We start from the raw sequence: 12,794 nt of genomic DNA, 5'->3' as shown, positions 1-12,794 counted from the left end.
ATATACTCATCCAAATTGTATCTATCTATATACAATGAATCAATGAAAAAAAGTTCTTTTAAATATTGTGTTTCCTACTGCTGTTCTTGCTACCTATGTTTGATCCTTGCTATTCCCAGTCTACACTCCCACTGATTCTTTCTGAAATTGTATCACAAACTCTTGTACTTGAGATTGATAGTCTAGGTTCGTAACATACTACTTCCAAAATGCCACTGCATGGATTTGATCTATTGACTTTTATTAGGTTTTGATATAGAATGCTACGCGACGAATGTTTTTTTCTTTTCCTGTATATATATGATTGAAAAGAAAAATCTATCATGTAAGGTTTTGGTTGTTTCTAGGAGAATCTAATAGCAGTTCAACTGCTGACAATTGCTGTATTATAGCATTGGATTAGCGTGGCAATGTTCGGCTTAATATAGATATTGTTTATCTTATCCCGTGCCGTCCATTTGCTCTGTCGATGAATCTGGACCGTCCATTTGGGGAAAAACTTAGAACTGCCCGGGCCATTCCCAACTCCCCTCGGCCCTGTCAGCACATTGGCGGCGGTTGAACCAACTAAAAACCCTAATACAAAGCCATTAGTTCCCCCTACCCGTTGCTTCATCTTCATTCTCCCCACTCGCCTGTGCTTGCTCTGCCTCTAGCACCTTGCATTATTGTCGTGGACAACTGAAATGTCCCTAGTTTGGTTTTGGTAATTGAGTGACAATCTAGGTGGGCTAATGTGTTTAAATGTGAGATACATAGGTGATTAGTCCACAGGTACACTCATGTGAGCAACTCATGCCATGACGGTGAAGATGGCTAGGATTTGTTACCAGGCTCACACATGTGATGAAGGAGCTCATTACATATGAGACATGACATTGAGTCATGTAACTAAGGTGGAGAAGATCAAGACAAGACTTGGCTTGATGGACCTGTTGTAAGCGTGAAGGGCAAGTTGGAGGCTTTGGAGCGATAGATCGCGTGGCGGTGAAGCTTGAGCAAGACTTGGCACCGATAGACGAAGGCAACAGTGAAAAGCAAGTGAGGTCAAGATCGATGAACGAACAAGGTCACGTGATGATATGAAGTGGATCGTATCATTTGTGATATGGTTGGTGCATATGTTGCATCAACATCAGAGGAGATGGAATGGAATGCGTAAGGCAAAGGTATAACCTATAGGGTATTTCATTTCACCGGTCATAGGTGTGTAGAGAAGTTTATGACCGGGTTTAGGATAGATGGACGTACTATCAAGAGGGGCAAACTTATTTGCATATTAGTCATCTAGTGCCACTTGAGTGATCTAACTTTGCATCGTTGCTAGGATCAAGTGGCATGATGAAAAGAGAGAAATATCCTTTGACAAAATATTTGTGAAAGGGCTAACACACATGCATAAGATGGTGAATACTTGGTGGTGTTAGCACATTTGCAAAGGTGTTGAAAATGGAGAAGAAAGCTGTGCCAAAGTGAATGGTGGAGAGCACACTTGCATTGCAAAGAGAGAGAGGGAGCCTTGTGTGCGCTCGGCTTCTCTTTCATTGCATGCACTTTGAGAAGGGTAAAAATAGACAAGTATTGCATGCACTCTAAGCCAAAGAGAGGGAGTGTGTGGCTGCATGCTTGCTTTGTTGACCAAGTGAAAGGACACACCGCGTGAAGTGAAAGAAACGTGTGGCTTCATGCCTAGCACCACTGTGTCCGGTGTAAACTGCCCTGCCAGTGGCGGTGCACCACCCTCACCTATCCGGTGCCACCGTCCCAATTTCCCAGAGACTGACTATTTTGGGACTACGGGAAAATGGGCACCGCCACCCCCTGTCCAGTGGCACCACCCTATTTTTTTAGAGAGTGCTGAAAAGTGGTTTGGTCACCGTTGTGCCTAGGGCGGTGCACCACCATGCCTAGGGCAGTGCCCCACCGCCCTGTCTGGTGCCCTCTGACAGCCAACGGCTAGTTTGAAATAGCCGTTGCAATTTTACCATTGGGGCACCGCCAGCCCTTGTCCGGTGCCCACACATTGCTATCCGGTGACCGCGCAGAAATGTGTTCCAAGGATCCAACGACTCTATTTGGCTTAGGGGCTATAAATAGAGGTGGAGCACGGCCTTGGGCTGGCTGTTGAGCACCCTTAAGCCTTGGTGGCTTGTGTAGGTGTGCTTGGTAGCCCTCTAACTCACATACGCTTGATAGTGATCATCTGCTTATGTGTGAGTGTGATTCTAGTGTGATTGCATCGTGAGGTTGCATCGAGTGGCACTAGGTGTTCGAGTTGCAAGCTGGTGATGCTTGTTACTCTTGGAGGTTGCCACCTCCTAGATGGTTTGGTGGTGGTCTCTGTCGAAGCACGCAAAGAAGATTATGTGGTGCTTCGGAGAAGTGATAGTGAGGGGTGTTGTGCTCGCCCCGCGGGAGCCACAAAGAGCAACTCTAGTTGAGCGTGTCATTGAGCTACCTTCACTTGTGGGTAGGTTCTTGCGGCGCCCAACGTGTGGGCTTGGTGTGGTGCCAATTATCCGCCAAACCACCAAGTGAACAGTCGATACAACGGGGACTAGTGTGTTGGCAAGCACGTTAACCTTGGGATAAAAATCACCGTGTCATCCTTATCTTCGCATTGGTTTGCATCCCCATTACACAAGCTTGTACTTACTTTTCATACACTGTGCTTGTGTAGTTGCTCTTGTAATTAGTTAGCTTGTGTAGCTTGCTAGTTACCTTCTTGCTTGTGTAGCATAGAAATAGCTCCCTTGTGTAGTGTGATTAATTAGCTTGAGTAGTCTTGTTAGTCACATTGTTTAGTTTGTGTAGCTAAGTAATTTGAGCTCTCTAATTTGGCTTATGTAGCCTTATTATTGAGCATTGCTAGTGAGCTTAGGAGCTTTGTGCTTTTGTTACTAGCATGTGTAGAAGCTCCCCGGTGCTTGAAGTACTAGTGGCATAGGCTTGCGTTGGTTTGCATCCACATTACACAAGCTTGTACTTACTTTCCATACACTATGCTTGTGTAGTTGCTCTTGTAATTAGTTAGCTTGTGTAGCTTGCTAGTTACCTTCTTGCTTGTGTAGCATAGAAATAGCTCCCTTGTGCAGTGTGATTAATTGGCTTGAGTAGTCTTGTTAGTCACATTGCTTAGTTTGTGTAGCTAAGTAATTTGAGCTCTCTAATTTGGCTTGTGTAGCCTTATTATTGAGCATTGCTAGTGAGCTTAGGAGCTTTGTGCTTTTGCTACTAGCATGTGTAGAAGCTCCCCGGTGCTTGAAGTACTAGTGGCATAGGCTTGTCCGCTTGTGTGACCTTGCTTCTAGAATTAGTTAGGTAAGCTCTAGCTAGCCTGGTACCTTAATTGCTTAATTAGGATCTTTTATAAGGTGCTTGAGAACTTAGATAGATGGGTGTAGTCATGGCTAGACCGATAGTTTTAATTCTGCATTTGTTTCGGTTAGCATGTGTGTTTAATTTTTAGAAAGGTCTATTCAGCTCCCCTCTAGTCCACCATCTCGACCCTACAACAACGCCCCGTGAAGGTTAGATAGATTCAGTCACCCCCTAGTTTGCATTTGGTTCCAATTGGTTTTGGGTTCGGTATCAGTTTTGTTCATATTAGGAATTTCTTCATTGCAACAGATGTCTTACTTCGGAAGAAGCTATTTCAATGAGAGCAACCTTGCGTTTTGGCGGCTAGGGGTGGCACCAGGACCCCAGATGATGTTGTTTGCTACTTGGGGATGGAACATTCACCCGGGGCGACGGTTGATTGTTGAAGCCACTGTTTGTCACCTTCTCAAACCACAAAATTTTACAAGAATCGATGAAGACCCTGTTTGTGGAGAGATTTTTGTACTTTGCAGGACTAGATAGGAAGTGCACTTACTTTATAGATACAATGTGTTCATGGACGGAGATGCTGTCATCTTCGCTACGGTTCACTACCTCTGGCTTTCGGGACCGCATCAACCAATTGAGTACCTTAGCAACTGCCAACCCATTCGACATTAAGTCTTAGAATTTGCGAAACTTTTATGATAATGAAGTTTATATGTACTGATGAAGCCTCTAGATTAGTATGTATGAGTACTGCATAATTATTAAACTATTACTTTGGTTGAACTATTAATTGAATTAGTTGGTAATGATTGTGGTCCACGTGTATGTAAGCACAGAGGATCCAAAATAGGCCTTCTTCTATAGGCGGATAGTACCCTGAACCGTTGGTGACACAGCATTTTGTCTTGGTAGGAGTGCGAAGGTTTTCCAGGATGTTTTGGTGTCTTGGCGGGAGGTAAAAGCGTAGACAAAAGACCCAGGCTGACCTCTTCACTCAAAGTGTGCAACACTTTGAACCCTGACTGCTCCATGGCTACATCTAGCTCTAACTCCTCCTAGTGGTCGACACCATCCCAGGGCACCATCGTGAGAAGAACACTGGCTTCTAGCAGAGGAGGCTATAATGAGAGGGGGCCATCCATCCCATGCCATGTCAAGAACCACCCCTACGCATAACAACCACCACTTTTGTGTCGCTGCAGCTTGAAGACGCTTCGAGTGACGGAAACCCAGGACGTCAGTACCACAGATGCTGCAGGGCAAATAATGTAACTCGATTTCTTTCTTGTTCATTCTGTTTTCCCAATGTAAATGCTAAAATCCCATTGTACTTATGGTATTATTCATCATCGAACTCAAGTTGGCTTCCTTTTAAATCTGAGTACTGGAATTGTGCTTTTCTTAGTTTTCTAAGTGCGCAGTTTTGCTTTGTTTCAATGCCAAACGTTAAAATTGCATGCCTTATTGTTCATCACTGTATCATACGAAGGTCTCCGGGTGGTAATAGGACCTAGCCTCCAGTGATGGTACTGTGCATTCGTCGTCGCTTAGTTGCAAAATTTCTAATCCTGCGTTTGAACCCTCCCACGTGGAACTGATGAAAGTTTGATTCTCACGTGTCGTAAAGTTACGCAGAGAGCAAGCAACCCCTACCCCAACATCCCCCCCCACCGCCCTTCTCCCTCCCCTCACACACATAGCTTTTCTTGTCCTCATTGCTGTTGTTCGCCATTGCCGCTCTTGCTCATCACCACTTCTTAGCTCTTGCTCCACGCTGGTGCACATCATCGGCTTGCCCACATAGATCCACCAGCGAATGAGCTGCTACTGTCACCGGCATTGCCACTAATGTCACCACCGCTAGATCCAAAGGCAAGTGTAATAAGGCCTTACTTGCATCGCCATCCCTTCTCAAGTTTCATCTCCTTACTAATGTTTATTGATGCAATTCCATGGTAGGGTGACCTCATCTCTCCGGTTGGTGGTGTCCTTCTAGATGAAGGAGGCCCCCAACATGAGAAACGCAGTGAATAGACTCTCAGATGATGTGCTTGCCGACATATTCCGCTACCTCCTCGCCCGGTCCTTATGCTGCTGCAAGTGTGTCCGTCACTTTTGGAAGTGCATCATCTTCGACTCCTATCACCGTAAGAAGCTTTCCTAGACTATCATCAGCTTCTTCTATGGCAGCTGGTGGAAGGGCAATCGCCACTTCACTAGCATCACCGGTGAACGACCCTTCTTATCCTTCTTGCCCTTCCCCCTTCAAAAAGTCCTAGTCTTAGATTATTGTAGTGGCCTTGTCCTTTGCTAGTGTGCTGGGCCTGATGGATTACATCGCTATGTTGTCTGCAATCCAGCAACCCACAAATGGCATGTACTACCGCATATCATCCATTCTATTGGTCAGTCTCGCTTAGGTTTTGACCCAATGTCCTCACACTTCCATGTGATTGAATTTATTGAGGTGGAGGGTGCATGCGTAGGTGTGGAGATCTACTCATCTAAAACTACAGCATGGATCTTTAAGGAATTTGAATGGGGCGAGGGTATTGTACTACGTTCAAAATCGAGAAGTGGTTTTCTTAATGGTTTTATGCACATGCTTGAGTACTCTGCGATAGTTGTTGTGGATATGGAGGGAAAGACATGGAGGACAGTTCGTAAACCACGTGGTGCTGAAATGTCCATCCATCAAGCTCAGGGTCACCTATGTGTGTTGTGCTGATTTTCACAATATGTCTTGGCTTTTAGTGTGGATACTTGAAGACTATGGTACTGATAACTGGATATTGACGCATGTTGTGGACATGAAGGAACTATTTGGACACATAAATATTAAAGTTGGTTCTGAGCTTTGTGATGCAGAGTATAGAGTGATTACAGTTCACCCAGAATGGAATTTCATTTTCTTTGTTGAGAAGGATAGAACACTGATTGCATATGACATGGACCACAGAAAGGTTCATGCCATCCATGCTCGTGTCATCCGCTTTTGTAGATCAAGAGGGCGTTTCCATATGAACAGGCATTACTTTCTTATGTTCCCTTGTTCATAGAGTCATTAGCAGAGCAGTAAAGGTGCATTTATTGTATTTCATCATCACAACAGTCTTTCTTCAGGTAGGGAGTTGTTTTCATTCTATGTATATATAGGCCAATTTTGCCTTGTTAACTAAAGGAATGGTATGTTCAATATTATTAATTCTGCTGCTTTGTTCAGGTTGTGGATCAGAGATGAAGAAGAGGGGTTCCATGGTGCATTGGCTACCAATCCGAAGGATGCACTAATTATATTCATTTTGCCTTGCAAACAGGAGTGCCACATAGAAGGAGCACATCTACATCGTTTTGTTATATAAGTCTGTATAGATCAGTACCTTTAGTATGCTCTACGCACCGCTTGTGTTAGGACATCAGTTGAGAAAGATGTTATGGTAGAGTCCATTATTATTGTAAAAAGTACTCTTGTTTGTGATCATAATTTATGGATGTAATGATTATATATCTGTATGCTTTGTGTTCATAAAGCTATTAAGGGCCCAACTGAATTAGTAACTATTGTGAAACCGGACGAAATTCTATCACCATCGGATGTAAGCGTCGTTCATTGTCCAACACCGTCGCTATACGTATGTGTCAGATTGTTTTGCTCTGGCAATGCAAGCAACATGATCACGTAGACAGAATCTGATGGTAGCACACGGAACATAGAGATTTATACTGGTTCAGGGCATGGTGCACGCTAAACCCTACTCTAGTGGTGTGGCTGCTCTTGTATTCGTATGCTTAATTACAGGGGTTGTTGCTCCTAGCTATGAGTAGATTGGAATGATGGAAAGATGGATCCTGAGCCCAAGGTCCCTACCCTCCTTTATATGGGCAGGAGAGGTAGGGTTACAGGGAGGGCGATCGGGCTAACAGATTGTGTTCCTAGTTTGTTACAACAGATTGATCGTAGATATTGTCCAGATACGCCTGTCTTGGTTTGCCTTGATCTCCACGTTGGTCAACCGCGTTAGCCCTTGCGGGCCTCCCCTTGATAGTTGTTGGGCCGGTAGCTCGGTGGTGATCAGATATACGGGCGGTGCAGGTACCCCTGGCCCATATCTCTGACAGTATGATGCAGCAGGGATCAAAAGTATATCACCGCCGAATCGTTTAGTAACCCAACACCGAGTAAACGATCATCAAAGGCGGATCATGGTGCAAGCCAACGGTGACCATGACCTTTGTACTAGCGGTTCATACGCTGAAGCGATGGTGGTGTTAACCTCTACACAGTCGTCTCGGCCGTCGAAGCAACAGCGAACCCGCACCGCAAACAGTCAGGTCGAAGTACAAGGCGACGGTGCTGGTGACCACTACACAGGCGGTTGATGTACCCACACGACGGTTTTGATAGCCTCGACACAGGCGGATAATTTGCCAATGCGGCGGTGTTAGTGTATATCCACAGTCGAGCCGTGCTCCAATACGACGGAAGTAAGGACCTTATCACGGATGGAGCATAAGCCAATATGGCATTGTTAGTGTACACCACAGTCGGTCTCAGATGCCGACGGTGAAGGCTATGACCATCACTGTTGACAGCTTATTGCCAAGGCCGAAATTGGACTGCGATGGGGGTTACAACGTGGCTGTGAAAGGTCTGAATGTAGTAGTGTTATAGTGTCGCAGCTGGAGTACCGGTATAAATGACTGCTTTCATCAAACATCGCTCCATTGCCTGTCTCCTAAAAACATGAATTCATTTATATGCCCTAAAAATTCTCATTCACCTCATTCATTGGCCATTCGTACCATTGTTCTTTGTTTGTCCCTCTTTTGCCTCTTCCTGCATTGGCCTCTCAACATCATGCCACCACCCTTCCCGTGTCTCTCGGTTTCGCTCAACACCTCTCTTTTCCTCTCCTCTTCTCTTCATCCTTGTTGCTCTAACTTCTATGCTGCCCTATGCCCCTCCACCCTAACTCGCTCATGTGTTGTCCACCACAATTCTAAAGGCTACTACCTCCACACACATCCTATGTTTGGTGGACAGCCAGATCTGCCACCTCAATGCTGATAGGAACCTCTCCCTTACTATGTACATTGGTTTGCTTTACTTCCTCACACCTATCCTCTCCTTTTCATGACTTCTTCCAGTTGTGGCTTTTTTACCAAGAGAATCCATAACATACTATGAGTAAACAAAAGATCTAGAAGACAATACCAACCTCACAGATGCCATTCTCCACCACATATTGATCATATTTAGCCGTTGCAACTAGCATGGCATCGCTAGTCGTCCAAAAATAATTTATTTAATTTAATCAAACATATTTGGTAGTCTATTTTAAGTATGTATTCTCTTAGTCTATCTCTAACTTTAATGTTGCACAAAATGATAATCTAAATTAGTAACGGGCAGAGTTATAAGCAACAAAGCACTAGGGACAACTACAAAATTAGATATAAAGAACTCCAATCTAGCACCAATAGACATATTATATTCTTGAAAATGTGCTTTGTACCGTTCCATAATTTTTTATTTAAAATAAATTAGTTATATATTTTTTAAAAAATAAACTAATGTTTACCATTTTTAGAAACTATAAAACCACCGTTTGAAACTAGCTAGATGGCCAAAAAAATTTCAATACTAATAGTATGGTGGTAAAAAATTTACTTGAACTATAGATGGATGGTGAAAATAGATATCACGCAACCCAACAACTGTTCTGACGTTTTTTTTATAAGGATGTTCGGACGTTTTGATTCCGGCTCCTCCTGGTTCTGGTTCCCTTCCCGTCTAACATAAAACTCCTGCGAACTTTTGGTGTTTCACATAGGTCCTGCAAGTGGAGCCACGTGGCAACTCCCAGCTGATGTTAGGATTGATGCATTTTTTCTCCTTTCAGGCATAAAACCCATTGTTCCTCTGCTCCCCAGCACCTTGCACACCAAAAGGTTCCATTTGGTCTCTTCCTTCCTCCCCAGATTCCGCATTTTCTCCTTAAAATGCCTGCAAATTGTAAAAAATTGCTATAAAACATGTGTTCTTGTTATATGAAAGCAAGAAATGTTAGAACATTCTCTCCCCAGTTTCTCTTTGGTAAAATTGCTACTGTTTGGTAGAACCAAACAGAATAACAAAAGATGCGCTGCGCTCACCTGCAGAGAGGAACCTTGCAGGTGTCCGGGGTGAAACACATGCGGGAATGCAGCTCAAGGAGCTGCCACATCCGCTTGCAGTTGGCACAGCCACCAGGCACCCGAACTCTGCAGGTCGAGAAGTGGCGCACGAGCAGCTCGATGCCCTTGCAGGCCGGAAACTTGCAGGCAGCTGCTAGACTGCCCTTGAGCGCTTGATCTCGAGGCCCGATCGTCCTGCATCCGTCTCGGCATATGTGGACAAGCGCCTCCATGGCTTCGTACAGTTGCAGATAGACCTTCCTTTCCTCCATCCTTTTAGCTCTTTCCTGCCTTCTCTGCATAATTTCAGACAGTCACACAAAGGTTTCAAACCACTGCAAGCATTGGAAGTGCAGAAGCGTGCAAGTGTTTAATTGTTTCTGCGGTGTGTGCAAGTTCAGACACCGAGAGGCAATTATTCCAAATTAGTAGATACAAAGCAGTAACACATCAAAGATGTACAGTTAAAGCATTGGTTAGAGAACATCCAGTCCAGTCCCTGGAAAACAGACAGGCTATGAATTGAACAGGCTGAGACTCTGAGCAGACAGACTGAAACTCTGAATCACTAAGGGCATTTCCCTTCCTTCTCTTGTAGCTACTGAATACTAAGAAATAGCAAGGCAGGACCGGATGTAATCAAACTATACTAAGATAATCATTACAGAGATCCCTTTCTAAAAAAATAATCATTACAGAGAACTCACTGTATCAGCTTCGACAAGAGACTCGAGCAGCTCCTGTTCCATACTCGGATTGACCCGTCTCATTACTTTCCACCCATCCGTCAGAGAGATGGTCTTGAAATCCCCAATGATCATCCGGGTACAGACAAGCGAGAGCCGGGGCGCATCACACAATCTGGCAAGTTGCAGCATGTCTACCACGTTGTCAGGAGCAAGGAAACTCCTCTCGAGTTGGTCGATGCAGACAATCTTCAGAGATGGCACCGAGAAAACATGGGAGAGCACAAGCAAATGCAGAACGTGCTTCTTCATCTGTTCCTGCTCAAAACTTCACCAAAGAAAAAAAAACATAAATCAGAGCGTTTGTTTCTTACTGAAATTTGCACGCATCAGAGGAAAACAATCTGCAGTCTCCAGGTTCAGTCACTGGAAACTGTTTGGGCCGAAAGATGATCTTTTAGAGAGCAGTGAATGAATTATCTATACAAATGACTAAATACCAACCATACCGTGAAGAGTAAAGAAATCTGATGAAAACACGGACTGCTTCTGAAGGCGCGCCAGAAATACGGACACACCGAAAATCATCTTTCAATTTAGCTTCCTCCAACATAGCTCTCAGAACAGGAGATAGGACACCCTGCAGAGGAGGAAAAATACGAATTTCCTACGTAAGGGCCAAAGCTGCTATGTTCCAGGAACACGAGGGCCAATCACAGGAAAATATTCAGAGAGCTGCACTCACAAGAACACAGGAATGCGACAGAATTTCAGTGCCGTCGTCTGTCGAAACACGAAGATCAGATTGGTATCCCCGCAAGAACAGCTTGTCCCAGGAATCGACGACGCCTTCAGGGACACGGCGACAAGCCTTTGCCTTCCTAGAACTTCTCCGCGCGTCATAAGAGGTTCCAGGCAAGGGTGGTGGATCAGGGGCATTGCTGCGATGAAGCTGAGCATTCCGGCTATGATCCGGCGCAGCTTTGGCGCCTGCCGAACTATTGGACTCAAGATGGATTTCCAGAGGGCAGTCGATCGCATCTCCGTCCAGGAAGAAATCAGAAGAATCAAACTCAAGGCATTCCATCAACTACCTGGCCTTTGACTGCGCAAGGGGGAAAATGTTAACTGAAAATTACATGAGTTACTCAAACCGTACAGCTGAAATAAATAACTACCACAAGAGAGAGAGCAAAAGTAGAGGCGAATAAATTCGTTCTAAATACGGTATTTGATATTACCTCTGTGTGCTGGTTATTTGCACTGTTCTTTAAAGCAGCTAATATGCTGCCAGCCACCCCTTCCAAGACTAAACGAAACTAGTATATGATTCCGAGAATCTCTGCGAGACTGAAGAAATATGGATTCGTAGTGCGTTCCACCACGGCCAACAACGAGCCGAAAGAAAGATATACACATGATTTCGTTGATGCTTTTTCCGCATGGAGTTGTTCGTTATGAAACCTGAGAACTCCGTTCATATGAAACCTTTTAACCAAATCCCGGAAAAAGAAGAAATCAAAGGGATCCAGCTTTGAGCCATTCGACTCCAACCATTTGGGCCATCAGAGGGAAGATTAAGGCAGCAGAGGAAAGAATCAAATACTAGAAATCTGTATTCAGAAACCGCACGAGCGTGCTCACCTGAGAAATCAGTCTGGACTCTGGAGTGAAAACTGCAAAGCCTCTGAAAAGAGAGTGAGGGCGAGAGCGAGACGCAAGAACGAGAAGGGAGCTTTGTTCACCACTCACTCACCACCACGTCGTCGTCAGTCCACAAAAACTTTTTGAGCCTTCCGCTCTTGCTATGCCAACTCACGCCAAGGCGCCTGACATGACAAGTGTTCCCTACAAAATGGACTGCCCCACATGACAGTGGCAAGAAGCACGGCGTGGGGCCCACGGCAGGCCCAAGGGCCAAGGCCAGGCGGTGAGGCGGTGAGGCGAGACGAGGAGAGGACTGAGGAGAGGAGACAGACACGGAAAAGTGGCGGCCTTCACAGAAAACAGAATCGGCAAGTAGCCGGACGTCGCGCGCCCACTCTCGTGTCCTCACGTAGAAAGGACGCGACGCCGGGCCACTAGGAGCGCGCCACGTGTCGAGGTGCCGGTGCCGCCCAGCAACCCAGTTTTAGGCTGGCGCCTGGGTCCAGGACAAGAGGGCACGGCGCCTGCACGGTGGTCCCAGGCCGAGGGCGAACTTCCCGTTCGGAGCAGTGGAAGAACCTGCTCGTGTGGCGGTGGGCCCACTGGCCGATAGGTGTGGTCTACAGTACGGTCTACCTGGATTGCTCTCTGCCGCAGCGGATGAAGTCAACACGACCGTCCTTGGATCTGCAGCTACAGGAGACCGTCAAAACTCGGAACAATATAGGACCACCGCACATTATCCCAATCATGCCTTCTCTATAGAAAAAAAAAGAGAGAGAATATTTTTTTCCTAGAAAAATACTAGTACTCGTCCAGGCCACAGAAATTACAATGAGAAAAAGGTTTTGGTGGCCAGCGGAACCTGGCCCTTTCGTGCATTTTTTTTTTAATTTTAACATTTTTAAAACTATTTTTAATTCTAACACTGTTTTTTTCTTTAAAAGTAATATT

At 45.2% G+C, this 12,794-nt stretch overlaps 1 protein-coding gene across 1 annotated transcript; it reads right to left on the bottom strand.

Annotated features, from left to right (window-relative positions):
• Nucleotides 1–8,954: 8,954 nt before the first annotated feature.
• LOC136533292 (BTB/POZ and TAZ domain-containing protein 3-like) lies at nucleotides 8,955–11,829 on the bottom strand. Its single transcript, XM_066525856.1, has 5 exons — nucleotides 10,939–11,829; nucleotides 10,703–10,833; nucleotides 10,215–10,521; nucleotides 9,487–9,803; nucleotides 8,955–9,337 (listed from the first exon to the last, which is right to left on the bottom strand). Exons 1-5 carry the CDS (start codon nucleotides 11,278–11,280, stop codon nucleotides 9,157–9,159), a joined length of 1,278 nt encoding a protein of 425 aa, XP_066381953.1. The 5' UTR covers nucleotides 11,281–11,829; the 3' UTR covers nucleotides 8,955–9,156.
• Between the last annotated feature and the right edge of the window lie 965 nt (nucleotides 11,830–12,794).

Source organism: Miscanthus floridulus, unplaced genomic scaffold (genome assembly GCF_019320115.1).
Source record: "Miscanthus floridulus cultivar M001 unplaced genomic scaffold, ASM1932011v1 fs_839_2_3, whole genome shotgun sequence".
NCBI classification, from domain to species: Eukaryota; Viridiplantae; Streptophyta; class Magnoliopsida; order Poales; family Poaceae; genus Miscanthus; species Miscanthus floridulus.
Note: the sequence above shows the minus strand (reverse complement) of the source record. Positions and strands in the feature narration are given on the sequence as shown.